Here is a 15,949-nt window from a genome sequence, read left to right on the forward strand (position 1 = left end):
GTTCTTTGAAGAGATACATAGTTACATATCCATTCAGGGTCTTCTATAGGGAGGTCTGATAGGACCTCCAGTATAAGGGTTCTAAAAACTTTTGGGGCCCAAAAAAAAATTAGTGGTAATTTATATAGCCTAAATATTGGTTATATAGTAAATCGTGCAAATAGAAAATACTTAATTGATTTGTGAATCAATGGTACAGTCTTCTCTTAATATTTCATAGGTTGTGAGATTGACTCTCAATATGTATAGTTTTTTGTTTTTAGTGTTAATAATCATTTTATTAAGTAAAGGACTTCCACATTTAAAAAAAAAAAGAAAAAAAATAGGGCCTCCAAATTCCCAGAGACGGCCTGTAACCATTTGTAATTTACGTGTCTAAAATGCATATCTTTTGATGAGTACATTTTCAAGAAACTAATAGAGAGTACAAGTTTTTGGTAGAAATGAGGTGGTGATCATTTTGATGATAACTATCCTATTTGTCAATCCATCAATTTTGACCAGAATTTTCATACTTTTGGGCCTTTTGGCCTCCCTATCAAAGACATGAAAAAGTCCTCTTATTCCCATCTCTATAAATACAACAAATAGTGACACCAAAGGCATTCAATCTTGATCCAGTGTAATTCTGATTCATATCCTTCTTTTATTTCCATTATTGTATTTGAGGTACACATTCTATCCTAGTCTTTGTTTATTGGTGTTTATTTAGTGATAAGGTGGGATCGATAAACAAGGTCAAATATTTTTGTATTGGTTCTTCCCCTCAAAGCACTATTGCTTTAGCGGAGATTGATTTGAATTAACAAATTTGATTAACTACTATCAGTACATTAACATTTAAAACAAAATACTTTCCGGAAATATTCTGAAAGTATTTATTCATTAGTTACTATTTGGGGTTGTACTTTGACAGTTTGATGATCGATTAGCTGGTTGAATTAACTATTTGTGTAAATTATTTGGTAAATTAGCTATTGGTTACTAGCTGTTTTATGACTAAGATGACCATTATGAACTTTGAAATAAAGTGATATAGTTCAGTAATGATCGCAATTTTAGACATCACGATTGCATGTCGTTCTTTTCATTTGAATTAACAAATTAGATTAACTACTGTTTTTTTCCCTACTATTTTAAAACAAAATACTTTCTGGAAATATTTTTAAAAGTATTTTATTCATTAGTTATTATTTGGGGTTAGAAGTTTCTAAAATTTGACTCTTGAAAAAATATATTTTTTGACCGAGGGAGTACAAATTACAACTCTGTTTGGCAGTTAGTTGATTTGAGTATTTGACTAGCTGGTTAAATTAACTTTTTGTTTAAATTATTTGGTAAATTAGCGAGTAAGATGACCACTATGAACTTTGACATAAAGTGATATAGGTTGGTAATGATCGTAATTTTAGACATCACGATTGCATGTCGTTCTTTTGCTTTAATTTATTTACTTTAATATAGTTTGGGTTTTGTAACGCTGACAGAGATACCGAGCTAGCCAGGTGAAAATGACTTCGGTGCAACAAGTGGACCCGGATTTGACCCAACTCACCGCCGAGGAGAAAGCAACAATCAACGAGGCGATGAAGGAGGCGCAAACGTTGCTGGAAAACAACGGCAACGATGATGCTAGTGTGCAGCCTGCTACGGTTGCAGGTGGAATTAAAAATTCCCAGGAAGAGCCTATATATTATGCTTAATAAAACGTTTAATGGGTCCGGACTCACCGGAGTTTTCGTGGTGGCGCCACCTGCCAATGTTGGCGGGAATGGCGGCGGTGCGTTTGTTCATAGGGCTCCTATTTCCCGTCCTTTTCCTATTCTCGGCGGCGGCGGCCATGGTCCGGTGATCATAGGGTGTAAGGATGCAGTGATATATGGTACCTTTGACAAGGATTTGCCTCAAATTGGGTATCTCTTGGCTTGGTTTAAGGCTTAGAGTTCTGATGAACACAAGGTATGTTGTCACTTTCGCGTACGCCAATGCACAATTAAGATATCTTAAATTCTCTCCAAGCAAAAATTATAAAAATTTGATATTTTGAAAATACGTATTGACACGAATCTAACAAGACCCCACATGACTATGTTTTATTTCACGTATGCCAATGCACAATTTAGATCGTTAATATCTTAAATTCTCTCCAAACAAAAATTATAAAAAGTTGATATTTTGAAAATACGTATTGATACGAATCTAACAAGATCCACAAGAGTACATGACTATGTTTTATTTGACATATAAATCACCAACAATAGTGAAAGTGGAGTATGTGAATAGTGTAAAAACTAGGTTAGGTCCCGTGTAACGCACGGATAAGGCTATTTTTTTAATTTATTTTTTCTGTTCTGAGTAATTTATCTAAACGAAGTTTTAAATAAATAAAATCAATTTTTTAAACGGTTGGGAGAATCAGAAAAAATTATTATTTATTTGGAGTGTAATTAAAGTGATTAGTGCGATCTTATGAATTTAGCGTTTCGACAAAAATACTTAAGTTTATAAGAAAAAAACTTATCAGACAATAATTAGATACTCCCTCCGTCCCGAAATACTCGACCCGATTTGACCGGCACAGAGTTTAAGGAACTTGAATTGACTTATTTAATTTAATAGGTAGTAGTTGATAGTGGGGTATTATTTTAATGTAGTTAGTGGGATGTGGGTTAAGAGGTGGGGTTGGGGGAGAGTAGGGGTTGAATTTTTAATTATTTTTTGTATGGAGTAGGGGGTAGGTGGGTTAATAGGGGTGGAGTGAGAAATAATATAATATTGTTAGAATATTTCCATTTTTAGAAACAGGTCAAGTATTAAGGGACGACCCGATAAGGAAAACAGGTCAAGTATTCCGGGACGGAGGGAGTATCATTTTCTTTGGAATTGAATAATATCCGTAATCATAACCATACCCGTACCCTCGATCTGTCCAAATTTTTGGATATGGTATTGATTTGACAACCATGTCAGTTATAATACCCTATTTTCTAGATTTGGTATATAACAGGCTTTCAAGGTTTATAAGTAATTTTACTGAACCCACTTTTTAACACTTGTTTTACATAAAATAAAAAATAAATCATTGTTTTTTGTTTGAGTATGGTCGTATAATAACACATATGTATTATTTATTAACTAACATTAATGTTCTTCAAATGAGTAATAATATATTTTTTTTAATCCTTGTCGTAATACAAGAAATTATAATTTATTTTTTCATATATACTTCTATTATATTAAATAGAAGGAAAAAGTAAGAAAAAAAAAAATCAAAAATCTGATATTTTAAAAGATTCTTAAATTAAAAAAAATTAAAAAAAATACTAAGGACTCACTAGGACGTGACACGTGTAATTCCTGACGTGTCTTTTAGTATATAGTAATAGATATCAAACGTTGCGAGTATATATAAACATAAAAAGTATTATTTTTAACACGAAACGGAGACAATATTATTATATTTAGGACCTAACTCCATAATCGAGTTTGTTAAAAAAGGGCCAATATATATGCCCAACTAATTACAAAAAGGGCTTATCTTGTGTTTCGGGGTTGAAACGATAGTAGGAGCGTCCTTGGTATCTTGAGTTCCGGTCTCGTGCGGTGCCTGCAAGATGAACTCCGGGCCAAGGGGGGGGTCCCCGAGGCGGAGCCTCCGACGCTCAAGTCAGTACAATTGATGTATAAAATGAGGTGTTTAGGGGAGAGAGAGTAGGGTGGCTTCTCTAGGGTTAGAGAATGACCCCTTTACCTTGCCCTTTGAGAGGTATATATAGTGCCTTTGTTGGGCCTTTGAGGCCTTGTAAGGGATATTGGGCTTGAGTGGATTTTATTGGCTTTTAGGTTAAAATGGTGGGCCCATTTTAACACCCCAACAAATGCCCCCCAGACCCAATTCTATTTGAAAAATGGGTTGGGTTTTGATTTTGATCACTTCCAAGTGAAAGTCGATTTCAGCTCAGAATTTTAACCTCGGCTCGGATTGTAACATCGGTTCGAGTTGTAATCTCGGCTCGGATTTTACCTTCGGATTTTTGTCCTTCGGTTTTTTACCTTCGGCTCGGTTTTGTCCTTCGGATTTTTACCTTCGGCTCGGTTTTATCCTTCGGATTTTTACCTTCGGCTCGGTTTTGTCCTTCGGATTTTTACCTTCGGCTCGGTTTTATCCTTCGGATTTTTACCTTCGGCTCGGTTTTATCCTTCGGATTTTTACCTTCGGCTCGGTTTTGTTCTTCGGATTTTTACCTTCGGCTCGGTTTTGTCCTTCGGATTTTTACCTTCGGCTCGGTTTTATCCTTCGGATTTTTACCTTCGGATTTTTACCTTCGTCTCGGATTTATCCTTCGGATTTTTACCTTCGGCTCGGTTTTATCCTTCGGATTTTTACCTTCGGCTCGGTTTTATTCTTCGGATTTTTACCTTCGGATCGGTTTTATCCTTCGGATTTTTACCTTCAGCTCGGTTTTATCCTTCGGATTTTTACCTTCGGCTCGGTTTTATCCTTCGGATTTTTACCTTCGGATCGGATTGTAACATCGATTCGAGTTGTAATCTTTGAGCGATTTTTAACCTCGTTCTTCAAATCCGGAGATCTGTTTAAGAACGTGCTTCTAAAATCGGCTCGGATTGTAACATCGGTTCGAGTTGTAATCTCGGAGCGGCTTTTTACCTTCGGCTCGGATTGTAACATCGATTCGAGTTGTAATCTTTGAGCGATTTTTAACCTCGTTCTTCAAATCCGGAGATTTGTTTAAGAACGTGCTTCTAAAATCGGCTCGGATTGTAACATCGGTTCGAGTTGTAATCTCGGAGCGGCTTTTTACCTTCGGCTCGGATTGTAACATCGATTCGAGTTGTAATCTTTGAGCGATTTTTAACCTCGTTCTTCAAATCCGGAGATCTGTTTAAGAACGTGCTTCTAAAATCGGCTCGGATTGTAACATCGGTTCGAGTTGTAATCTCGGAGCGGCTTTTTACCTTCGGCTCGGATTGTAACATCGATTCGAGTTGTAATCTTTGAGCGATTTTTAACCTCGTTCTTCAAATCCGGAGATCTGTTTAAGAACGTGCTTCTAAAATCGGCTCGGATTGTAACATCGGTTCGAGTTGTAATCTCGGAGCGGCTTTTTACCTTCGGCTCGGATTGTAACATCGATTCGAGTTGTAATCTTTGAGCGATTTTTAACCTCGTTCTTCAAATCCGGAGATCTGTTTAAGAACGTGCTTCTAAAATCGGCTCGGATTGTAACATCGGTTCGAGTTGTAATCTCGGAGCGGCTTTTTACCTTCGGCTCGGATTGTAACATCGATTCGAGTTGTAATCTTTGAGTGATTTTTACCTCGCTCTTCAAATCCGGAGATCTGTTTAAGAACGTGCTTCTAAAATCGGCTCGGATTGTAACATCGGTTCGAGTTGTAATCTCGGAGCGACTTTTTACCTTTGGCTCGGATTGTAACATCGATTCGAGTTGTAATCTTTGAGTGATTTTTAACCTCGCTCTTCAAATCCGGAGATCTGTTTAAGAACGTGCTTCTAAAATCGGCTCGGATTGTAACATCGGTTCGAGTTGTAATCTCGGAGCGGCTTTTTACCTTCGGCTCGGATTGTAACATCGATTCGAGTTGTAATCTTTGAGCGATTTTTAACCTCGTTCTTCAAATCCGGAGATCTGTTTAAGAACGTGCTTCTAAAATCGGCTCGGATTGTAACATCGGTTCGAGTTGTAATCTCGGAGCGGCTTTTTACCTTCGGCTCGAATTGTAACATCGATTCGAGTTGTAATCTTTGAGAGATTTTTAACCTCGTTCTTCAAATCCGGAGATCTGTTTAAGAACGTGCTTCTAAAATCGGCTCGGATTGTAACATCGGTTCGAGTTGTAATCTCGGAGCGGCTTTTTACCTTCGGCTCGGATTGTAACATCGATTCGAGTTGTAATCTTTGAGCGATTTTTAACCTCGTTCTTCAAATCCGGAGATCTGTTTAAGAACGTGCTTCTAAAATCGGCTCGGATTGTAACATCGGTTCGAGTTGTAATCTCGGCTCGGATTTTACCTTCGGCTCGGTTTTATCCTTCGGATTTTTACCTTCGGATTTTTACCTTCGGCTCGGTTTTATCCTTCGGATTTTTACCTTCGGCTCGGTTTTATCCTTCGGATTTTTACCTTCGGCTCGGTTTTATCCTTCGGATTTTTACCTTCGGCTCGGTTTTATCCTTCGGATTTTTACCTTCGGATTTTTACCTTCGGCTCGGTTTTATCCTTCAGATTTTTACCTTCGGCTCGGTTTTATCCTTCGGATTTTTACCTTCGGCTCGGTTTTATCCTTCGGATTTTTACCTTCGGATTTTTACCTTCGGCTCGGTTTTATCCTTCAGATTTTTACCTTCGGCTCGGTTTTATCCTTCGGCTTGAGGTTCACTGGACTTCAATGGAGATCCACATGCCCTTTCATTCGTTTTTAATCTGCTGATGCCATTACCTCTTTGGTTCTTGTGGGCTTTAACATGTAATTTGATTTCCAATAATATTGGAGAAAACAACATGCTACTAAATTGCCACATTATTTTGTGACTGAATTGTCGTCAATGAGCTTGCCAACTCAATTATTACCCACTTCGTAAAGTTGGATATTTGTTGGCAAAATGGTAGTTTTTGACCGGCTGTTTTGAACTTCCCGGTCACTTCTTTGTGCTTGAAGACGATAGCCATGAACGAGTGGATATTCATGGGTTATTGTACTCGATCCCCACAGACGGCGCCAAATTGTTTCGGGGTTGAAACGATAGTAGGAGCGTCCTTGGTATCTTGAGTTCCGGTCTCGTGCGGTGCCTGCAAGATGAACTCCGGGCCAAGGGGGGGGTCCCCGAGGCGGAGCCTCCGACGCTCAAGTCAGTACAATTGATGTACAAAATGAGGTGTTTAGGGGAGAGAGAGTAGGGTGGCTTCTCTAGGGTTAGAGAATGACCCCTTTACCTTGCCCTTTGAGGGGTATATATAGTGCCTTTGTTGGGCCTTTGAGGCCTTGTAAGGGATATTGGGCTTGAGTGGATTTTATTGGCTTTTAGGTTAAAATGGTGGGCCCATTTTAACACCCCAACATCTTGTATTACAATCTATCCTTAATGTACTATTCACTTTCTATTTTGGTGTGTTTCATAATATTTTACTCGTATTTTAAAATATAACTAGCTTCTGAGCCAGTTCAAAGAACGGAAAATTACATAGTGGTTATGATGGTCATATTTTAAAGTGTTAATTTTGTTGAAAGTTTGTGATTTTAGAGGTGAAATTTGAGAAAAAAATTAGATGATTAATTAATATTGAGTGTTAAAAAAGGCGATGGAGTGGAAGAGGTTGAATGAACATATGCATGGTGAATTGATATTGAATGAGGAAGATGAAGTGGGAGAGGCGTTGAAGTCGTATATTGCATATTTCGTATAACAAACCATGGGTAAAAGATGAGGATCGATGACACGTGTCATCTAGTCATCCAAGGTTCTCCTTTTTAAATATTAGTTATAGATAGATTCTTGGAAATATCTTACTCCCCTCCCAGTAGACTTGATCATTTTGAATCCGGCCCAGAAAGTGAAGGGTTTGGACAGATTTTTAGGCCCGTTTTGAACACGGTCCGACTTGGCATTTTATTTTTTTGGAGCAACTTAAAATCCGGTATTTTAGGCCCAACCTGAAAATGGCTTGAAAACCCACTATAGTTGGCCCGAAATAGCAGATGTGGACACAAAAAACCGGCCCAGCTAAACTCTTTGGTCGTGGCCTAAACCCGACCCTCCTTTTGTTTAGGTCTATTCCCCAATCCCCACAATATTTGAAATGAAACTTGTGCTTTTTTTGTAAAATGATTTAAAAATCTTTTAATGTCTGAAGGTGTATGTTGAAGCTGGGAATCTAAGCAGGCTAATGAAAATGGAGTGGACTGAAGTTCAACAAAAACTGGATGCATCGAACATGAAAGTCGGTTCGTGGATTCCGAGACAGGTGCTATAGCAGCTGCTCAAATCAAGGATTTTGGTGACAAATCTGATGATAATGTGGCTTTACTTGGCGCAACCTTTAATCGAGTTTTCTTTGATACTGGAAATTCTTCCCAATCTTGAAGTTCGAATTTAAACTGTCTCTGTTCGGATTTAATAGTCACGTTGATAGTTTGATTTGAACTAGCTAGTAATGTGACAATGAAGTTCGAGGGCGCTTATGTTTTACTACATATGATCCCTTGTTTTATTCTGTATTCCGAAAGTTATTTACATGTTTGATAGGAAAAAGCAATAAGTTCAATAAATTATGCCGCCTTTGTTTTCTATTACGCTGTTTGTATTTGGTTTTTGTTGATTGCGGTGTAGCTATATTTGATATGGGTTGGGGTGGCCCGAGGCACGACATTACCCTAACATGAAAAAAGCATTGCTCAACATGGACACGGAAAAAAGGACCGCCTGCCATGAGTATGAAGTTGTGGGAAACGGACTGGACTCTGACCGTGTTTAATTGGGAAAAGCATGACAAGACATGTTAAATTTAGTAAATTTAAGCATAGACGCGAAGGTTCGGCCCGGTCCGAGGGCATGTGAGATTGGGCTGTGTTTGGACTGTCTTTTTGAAATTTTCCGCATGGCCTTGCCCGATAAGAAACAAGTGGGTTTGTCATAGATCCGAGCCGCTCAAGCCAAAGGTATGTATGCCCGACCCGAAGCTTGGCCCGGCCATTTTTATAATGTGTTGTTACATACCTTCTCCATGCTCATCTACTTCGACTCGAATGTGAGTTAAAATTTGGCATTTGCATTTTGGACCCTTTTATTAAAGGACCTGTAAATTGAGCCAAAAGCCACTTAATAGACAAATCCTAAGCCCAGCCCAATTCCATATATGTACTCTCTAGTCTCTACTACCGTATTTGATTCATGGATCGACTTTCGTTTTAAAAATAATTGCATCTTTTTGACTTTTTACAGTGCTTATCTATTAACTTTGACCAAGTGTTTTACACTTGTACTATACAAACATGACGACCGCCCACCCTTGACACTCCCGTCTCCGCCACTGCTCTTGTCCGGTTGGTGCTTGCGGCTTCCCGCAGAGTCGGCTTGCACCGCGAAGTTGTTGCACTGATGTCATTGTTTGATTGTCAGCCTGCTTCGCCAGGTGCTACCCAAAACGCTACAAAAAATGCAACTTTCAGCTATGTTAAAGAGTCAGTTGTGAAGCTACATTTAGTTAAGGGTTTCTAAGTTTCAGTTAAGATTTCATGAGTTTTGGTTATGTGTTTCTAAGTTTCAATTAATATTTTATGAGTTTTAGTTATAAAATATCTATCTATTACATTATACTAAAACAGACACCAAGAGTGACACATGTCACTTTAAAATTTTCCGGCCAAAAAAACAATTCCCTAAAAATCTTTTTTTTTATTAATTGTTTATGTATTGAGAAATATTTGTTTATAGATTATAGAAATAATATATGCCACATAATACTTTCTAAAAACTATTTTTTGGTAATATTTTAGTCAAACCTTCATCTTAATAATATAAAATATTTAAATATTTTGGTCAAGTTGGCATATTAGTATATCGAATATTTTGAGCAAAGTAGTGTATCAAACATTTAAAATATGTAATACATAGTAGGATGGAAATTGCATACTCCGTATTAGATTATTAAATGAGTATGTTTAAATTTTTTTAATTATTTAGGGTGAGAAATGTTTCGGGTCAAATAATTTAAGAATATCCGTGCATACACGGGACTTAATCTAGTTAGATATGTTAGACAGCTAGTGGCGAAGCACATTGCGTAAATTAATATGCATTTTGGACGAATATGAAATTAAATTGTTTAAAGAATCAAATCATAAAGAAAGAACAAGAATAACTTTGAAAAGGGTATAAAGAAATACTCCGCTTTAATAATGTTACAAGAATAATTCTAAAAAGGATATTACAAGTAGACCTGGTTATTGGACAGGGTAGTCCAATGGATATAGGGTTAGGGTCAAGTTAATAGGGCTTTTATTGGGCAGGGCTCTTATTGGACAGGGCCTTTATTGGACATGGTCATTATAGGGTCAAACTTATACTACAATTATTTTGAAAATAAAAATAGTAATTATACAAAAAATTACATGCATAGCTTCGTATTTACTTGTACTTGCACATGGCTCTTTTGTTTTTCATTTTTCATTGCTCGTTTATTGACCCGCCCAATAATGACCCGCTATTGACCCGCGACCCGCTTTTGACCCGCCCATTATCGACCCTCTAAAAATGACCCTTTCAATACCCGACCCTCTTTTGACCCGCACCGACCCTGACCCGCCCCGCCCGATAACCAGGCCTAATTACAAGAAGTCCAGGGGCGGAATTAGGGGGGCTGGCGGGGGCCATGTTATGTTTAAATATTAAATATGTACAATAATAGCACATGTTTCCTATAGCTCAAGTGGTTATTTTACCTTATAAGTAGAGGTTGTTGGAGGTTCAAGGTTCAAATCTTGGCTCCCTCACTTTATAAATTTGTTTTTTATTTTTTTATTTTTGTTTTTCGTAGTTATAAAAATTATAAGTTAAATTTTGACACCCTTATATATAACTAGATTTTAGCCCGTGCGATGCACGGTTTTTATTAAATTGTTACGTTAAAATAAAACTCCTACATATATCAACTGCTATATTTTATATATTGGAAAATTTGGTAATATTAATCCAACCTTTGGCCGATTTTCTTTTATTAATCCCACCTACGACATATTTTTTAATAATCCCACCTTTACTACCCGACGACTTTTATTGGGCTTAAGTGGCCGGTAATCGGTGAAAAAGTCAACGAGATGGTGATGAATTGATGATGATGACTGAATATATCGAGAGAGAGTACTGCCATGTAGAGAAATAATGCCGCTTACAACAGTTTTATGACCTGTTGGGCCCAATAAAAGTTGTTGGGTAATAAAGGTGGGATTATTAAAAAATATGTCGTAGGTGGGCTTAATAAAAGAAAATCGGTCAAAGGTTGGATTAATATTACCAAATTTTCCTTATATATTAGATTAAATTGTTTTTTTATTTTGGATTAAATTTCATTTTAGATTTATTTTTTAATTATTATAGTGTTTGATTTTGGATGAAATTGTATATAAGAATTATTAATAATTATTAGCACCTAATTATTTATCTACGTGGCATTCGACTTTTTAATTCAACAATAATTTTGAAGTCTTATTTTTCATTGGCCGAAACCATTAGATTTCCTACGTGGCGCTCTAATATTGGATTAATGTTTGATTTTGGATTGAATTTAATTTAGATTAGTATTTGATTTAGGATGAATTTTATTTTAGATTTATTTTTTAATTAATAGAGCGTTTGATTTTGGATGGAATTGTATATATTAGTAATTAATTAATTAATTTAAATATCCACGTGGCACCTAATTAATTATATACGTGACACTCGATTTTTTTAATTCAAAAATAAATTAAATCTTATTTTTCATTGGCCAAAACTATTAGTAATCCTAGGTGGCGCTCTAATAGTTTAGCAAATATGCCTCCTTTATATATGTATATTAGATTAGATTTCTGGTTCCGCCCCTGAAGAAGTCAAGAATTAACCACGAGTTTGTATCAAAATATAAGATTCGATGTTCTCCTTGAATGTGTTATAGTCATGAGATTCACATAATGGTTTGACATTAAAGTCCTTTTTCGACTAATAAGGTCATAACCACTTATAGAATCCGTTATATATAAGGCGGTACTAATTAAACCACTTATAGAACCCGTTCCTCTACGCTTCGCTATTAAACAAAGAGATGGTAACGGGTCAATGTTTTTATTCGGGTTAAAAGTTAAAATATTAAATATTGTGGGTATAATATTTCAAAACTAATGGACATATTTAAATTTGATGTTATTCTTATTCCATGAATGAATATTTTTTGTGAATGGCATGCGTTATGTGTGTGTGTTTTATTATGAAAATGCATGAGTACGCAACCTTTTTCATCGATCATTTTTTTCTCTATAAATACAGCATTTGGGACACTCGCCTTATTTGTGCAAAGCATAAACTTGTATCAATAACTACACTTATAGTATAAGGTATGCTAATTTATTTCCTCGATCTTCCTATTATTTTTAATTTCTATCCTCTCAATTAATATCTCTACCTCCTCCGTTTCAAAATGATCTTTACATTTTTCGTATTAGTTTGTTTCATAATGTTCTTTACATCGTGATTTATTCTATTTTTAGACATGAAACTGTATTATATTACACAATTATTTAGGCACATTTGTCAACGTACAATTTCAAACGTTAATATCTTCCATTGTGGTTAAGAAAAAAGTATAAACAGTTGATATTTAAAAAAATGTTATTTAGACAAATCTAATAAGACCTCATACGACTATGTTTTTTCTTATTCATAAATTACAGAAGGAAGTCAAAAAAGCTTGTGTGAATAGGGTCAAAAATCTAATTGTGTCATGGAAATGAGAACAGAGAAAGTATGACCCACCGTTTAATATGCTACAACATTTTTCAATTTTCTTGTTAATTATATAAAGAAAAAGTGTTTAATTTGTGAGGTTGGTTTTCATATTACCTATTGTAGCAAGTCATTTATGAGAGAAGCCCTTTAAAAGAAGACATGTCTAAAAGATTGTGTTATTCTTAGTTAAACGAAAAGTCAGCCCTTTTTTAAGCAGATAGCTTAAAGTTTGTAGTTTTAGAATCAATTTTTCCTAAATAAAATAGGTGGATATTTGGAATTTTAATATTGACACTAATCTAACAAGTACTATGGGTTTACTTTGTAAAGAAAACAATGGCGTCGGTGCAGCAGCAAGCTCATGGCGAGAACCAATTATCTGACAAGGAGAAAGCATCAATCGGAGAGGCAATGAAGGAGGCAAAGTCGTTGGCAAAAAACATGAATACAAAGGCGGCGTCAAATCAAGATGTTCTGACTACGGTGATTGGCGTTATGAAGAATCTCTGCTCTATCGAAATTGAGCGTTTGGGAGAAGAATGGAACTGGCTGGGATCATTCCAGGATCCACCTCCACAGAAAATTGAGAAAAATGGTATTGGTTCGTTTGCGCACACAAGTCCGCCTGGCCAGTACCGGTGCAGCGGTGCATTTAAGTATTGTTCTGTTTCTGGCTCAAATCCTCAACTTGGATGGATCTTGGCTTGGGAGAAGTATAGGACCTCAACAATTTATGGAAAGGTAGGAAGCCAAAATGCAATCACGTTAATTAACACGTACTACCTTCGTTCTATTGGACTTATTTTGACTGAACTTATATTATGTGAACTTATTTAAACTTAACTGAATTTATCATATCCTAACTTATCTGAACTTATTTTATCTGAAAAAAACTTATTTTGTCAGAAATAAACTTATTTTTGTATGAAAATGTCCGAAAAAAACTTATTTTTGCTGAACTTATATTATCTGAACTTATCTAAACTTAACTGAACTTATCTGAATTTTTTTTTTTTGCTAGGAAAGTAAGGATTATTAAAGCTCAAACCAAATTACAACCTAAGATTAACTCAAAGAGACATCAACCAACTAGGTTGGACCACATCACCAAAGAGCAAGCAAAACACAACTAAAACAAGCTCAAAGAGCCATAAATCAATTACAATCCTTTCTGCGAACCTTCTTAGGCATGACTACCCTGATTCTATCTCTTACAATCTGATTAATGCTATTAATAGTACTCTGAACTATAGGAATAGACCTATCCCAAAATCTACCATTCCTGCATTTCCAAACAAAATACACTGCTGCTGTCAGACCTGCATACCAGACCTGTTTCTTGAACTTGGACTGTCTGCTATGGCCAATTCCCCTAGTAAGCTGTTGCAGATCAAGAGAAGAGGCAGAAAAGCCCAACCAAGCTTTAATACCTTCAATATATTGATATCTATAAGGACATGAAAAGAAAAGATGCTTATGATCCTCATCATGTTGCCCACACAGTAAGCATAAAGCAGACACACTTACGTCAATCCTGGCAAGTTTTATTGTTGTCTGAAGCCTAGCTTGAACATCCATCCAACATATAAACCTATGTCTAGGAATATTCAGCCTGTTCCAAACTAATCTATCCCAGTTGACTTGAGGTCTAGAATCAACAATCTTCTCATAAACTGCTTTTACTGAATACTAAGGCATGGAACTGAACTCAACCTGTGAGTAAACCCGCTTCAGACTTTCTTTAGTTGCACAAACTTTTCTCCAATACCAGCTGGCAGAAGAATTTGGCTAGTTATCCCACCATACCCCATCCTTTACATAGACATAATTCACCTATTTAATCCAAACTTTTCTCCAACTTATCTGAAATTATTTTGTCTTAAATAAGTCAAAATAAGTCGAACAGAACGGAGCATTACTACCTCCATTTTATAAAGATCTTTACGATTATTATTTGCACAAATATTAAGATAAAATTAGAAAAGTTGGTTGAATATAATAAAATATGGATAAAGTAAATTAAATGTGTAAAAATATGGGTGGGTAAAAGAAAAAATTAATAAAATATGAGAAAGTGAGTGAAAAATGGTTATGGGTTAAAGAAAGGTAAGATAGTAAATTTTCATGTAAAAAAAAAAGAATAAAGCAAATTGTAAAGAAAATTCTAAAACGGATTAAAACGAACAGTGTAAAGACTATTTTAAAACGGAGTTTGTAAATAATATGTTTGAGTTAATATGTAGGTGTACGTGGAAGCTGGGAGTCTAGACAGGATCAATAAGCTAGTGAAGAGTGACATTCAAAAGAAACTAGCTGCATCCGGCACTACTAGTCGATACTGGGATAGCGACACAGGTGCTTCCGTCGTTGCTGAAATCAGTGACTGGGAAATTCCCGGAGGTTTGATTGCTGTCAGCTTTGATCAAAAGTGAATTCGGACAAAAACTAAGACATGTGATTAAATAATCCGTTTTCTATATCAAGCACCTATTATATACTCGTACTACTACGTATAATATGTACACCATGTTGCTAGATTGCTAGCTTATATAGTGGAATAAATAAACAACGCCATGGTTTTGTACTGTCGCAAAATATGATGAAATATATAGGATTTTTTGTGATTTACCACCTAAAAAAATTCCAAATTTTTAATTTACCACCTATAAATCTCAAAGTTTTAATTTACAACCTAAAAAAAAACCAATTTTTTTTCCCACCACCTGTTAACTATTATGTTAACAGAGGCGTGAAGTATGGCCCACAGATTTCTTCACTCTTCCACGACCTTTCTTCTTTGTGTTGGGGGTCTGATCCTCTGATGGTGTGCCATATTGCTTCAAAATTTGCCTTTTTGTTTGGAAAAATACAGTAATTGAGGAATGATGTTCTTTGCAGTCTCCATGTTAAGATGATGAGTTGAAGACCATGATATGGCCTTCTATTCTTGAGAAAGTGGTTCGTGTTCAGAATTCACAAAAGCTATGTGGTGAAGGATCTGCCAGCTCATGAAATTGTAATGCGATTGATGCGGACGGAAAACTACTTGATTGCCATGATCAACAAAGGGATTTTGCCCAATTTGAATTTCATATGAACCCTAACCTTTTTTTTTGAAAATTTTGGGGGTAATTTCATTGATTGAGTTGATAATTCAGTAAACCAAAATAAAAAATTCACATATTCAAATCATTCGCACACAAATGTTGGCTCGATTTCTGTCAAAATTATCATAAATTTCAACCCTAAAATACCTACGAAATTTCAACAAACGATCTAAATTCATACCTTATTGTACCTTGATTCTTCTTCTTTCGCCCAAAAAATTGCTCGAAAATACAAAGTTAATGAAATCCCTTAACCAATTTCTATTTTTTTTGATGCAAATTTGTAATCTACATGAAGATGTGAAGAAGCAGGAATAAGAAACTCA

General features: G+C 35.8%; 1 protein-coding gene and 1 pseudogene across 1 annotated transcript; both read left to right on the forward strand.

Annotated features, from left to right (window-relative positions):
- Positions 1-419: 419 nt before the first annotated feature.
- LOC110783246 (uncharacterized) lies at positions 420-8,309 on the forward strand (annotated as a pseudogene).
- Positions 8,310-11,992: 3,683 nt separating this feature from the next.
- On the forward strand, positions 11,993-15,111 carry LOC110783247 (uncharacterized). The gene is made up of 3 exons (XM_021987556.2): positions 11,993-12,125; positions 12,847-13,257; positions 14,760-15,111. Exons 2-3 carry the CDS (start codon positions 12,853-12,855, stop codon positions 14,946-14,948), a joined length of 594 nt encoding a protein of 197 aa, XP_021843248.1. The 5' UTR covers positions 11,993-12,125; positions 12,847-12,852; the 3' UTR covers positions 14,949-15,111.
- The last annotated feature ends 838 nt before the right edge of the window (positions 15,112-15,949 follow it).

The sequence above is a fragment of the Spinacia oleracea genome, chromosome 4 (genome assembly GCF_020520425.1).
Source record: "Spinacia oleracea cultivar Varoflay chromosome 4, BTI_SOV_V1, whole genome shotgun sequence".
Classification (NCBI taxonomy): domain Eukaryota; kingdom Viridiplantae; phylum Streptophyta; class Magnoliopsida; order Caryophyllales; family Amaranthaceae; genus Spinacia; species Spinacia oleracea.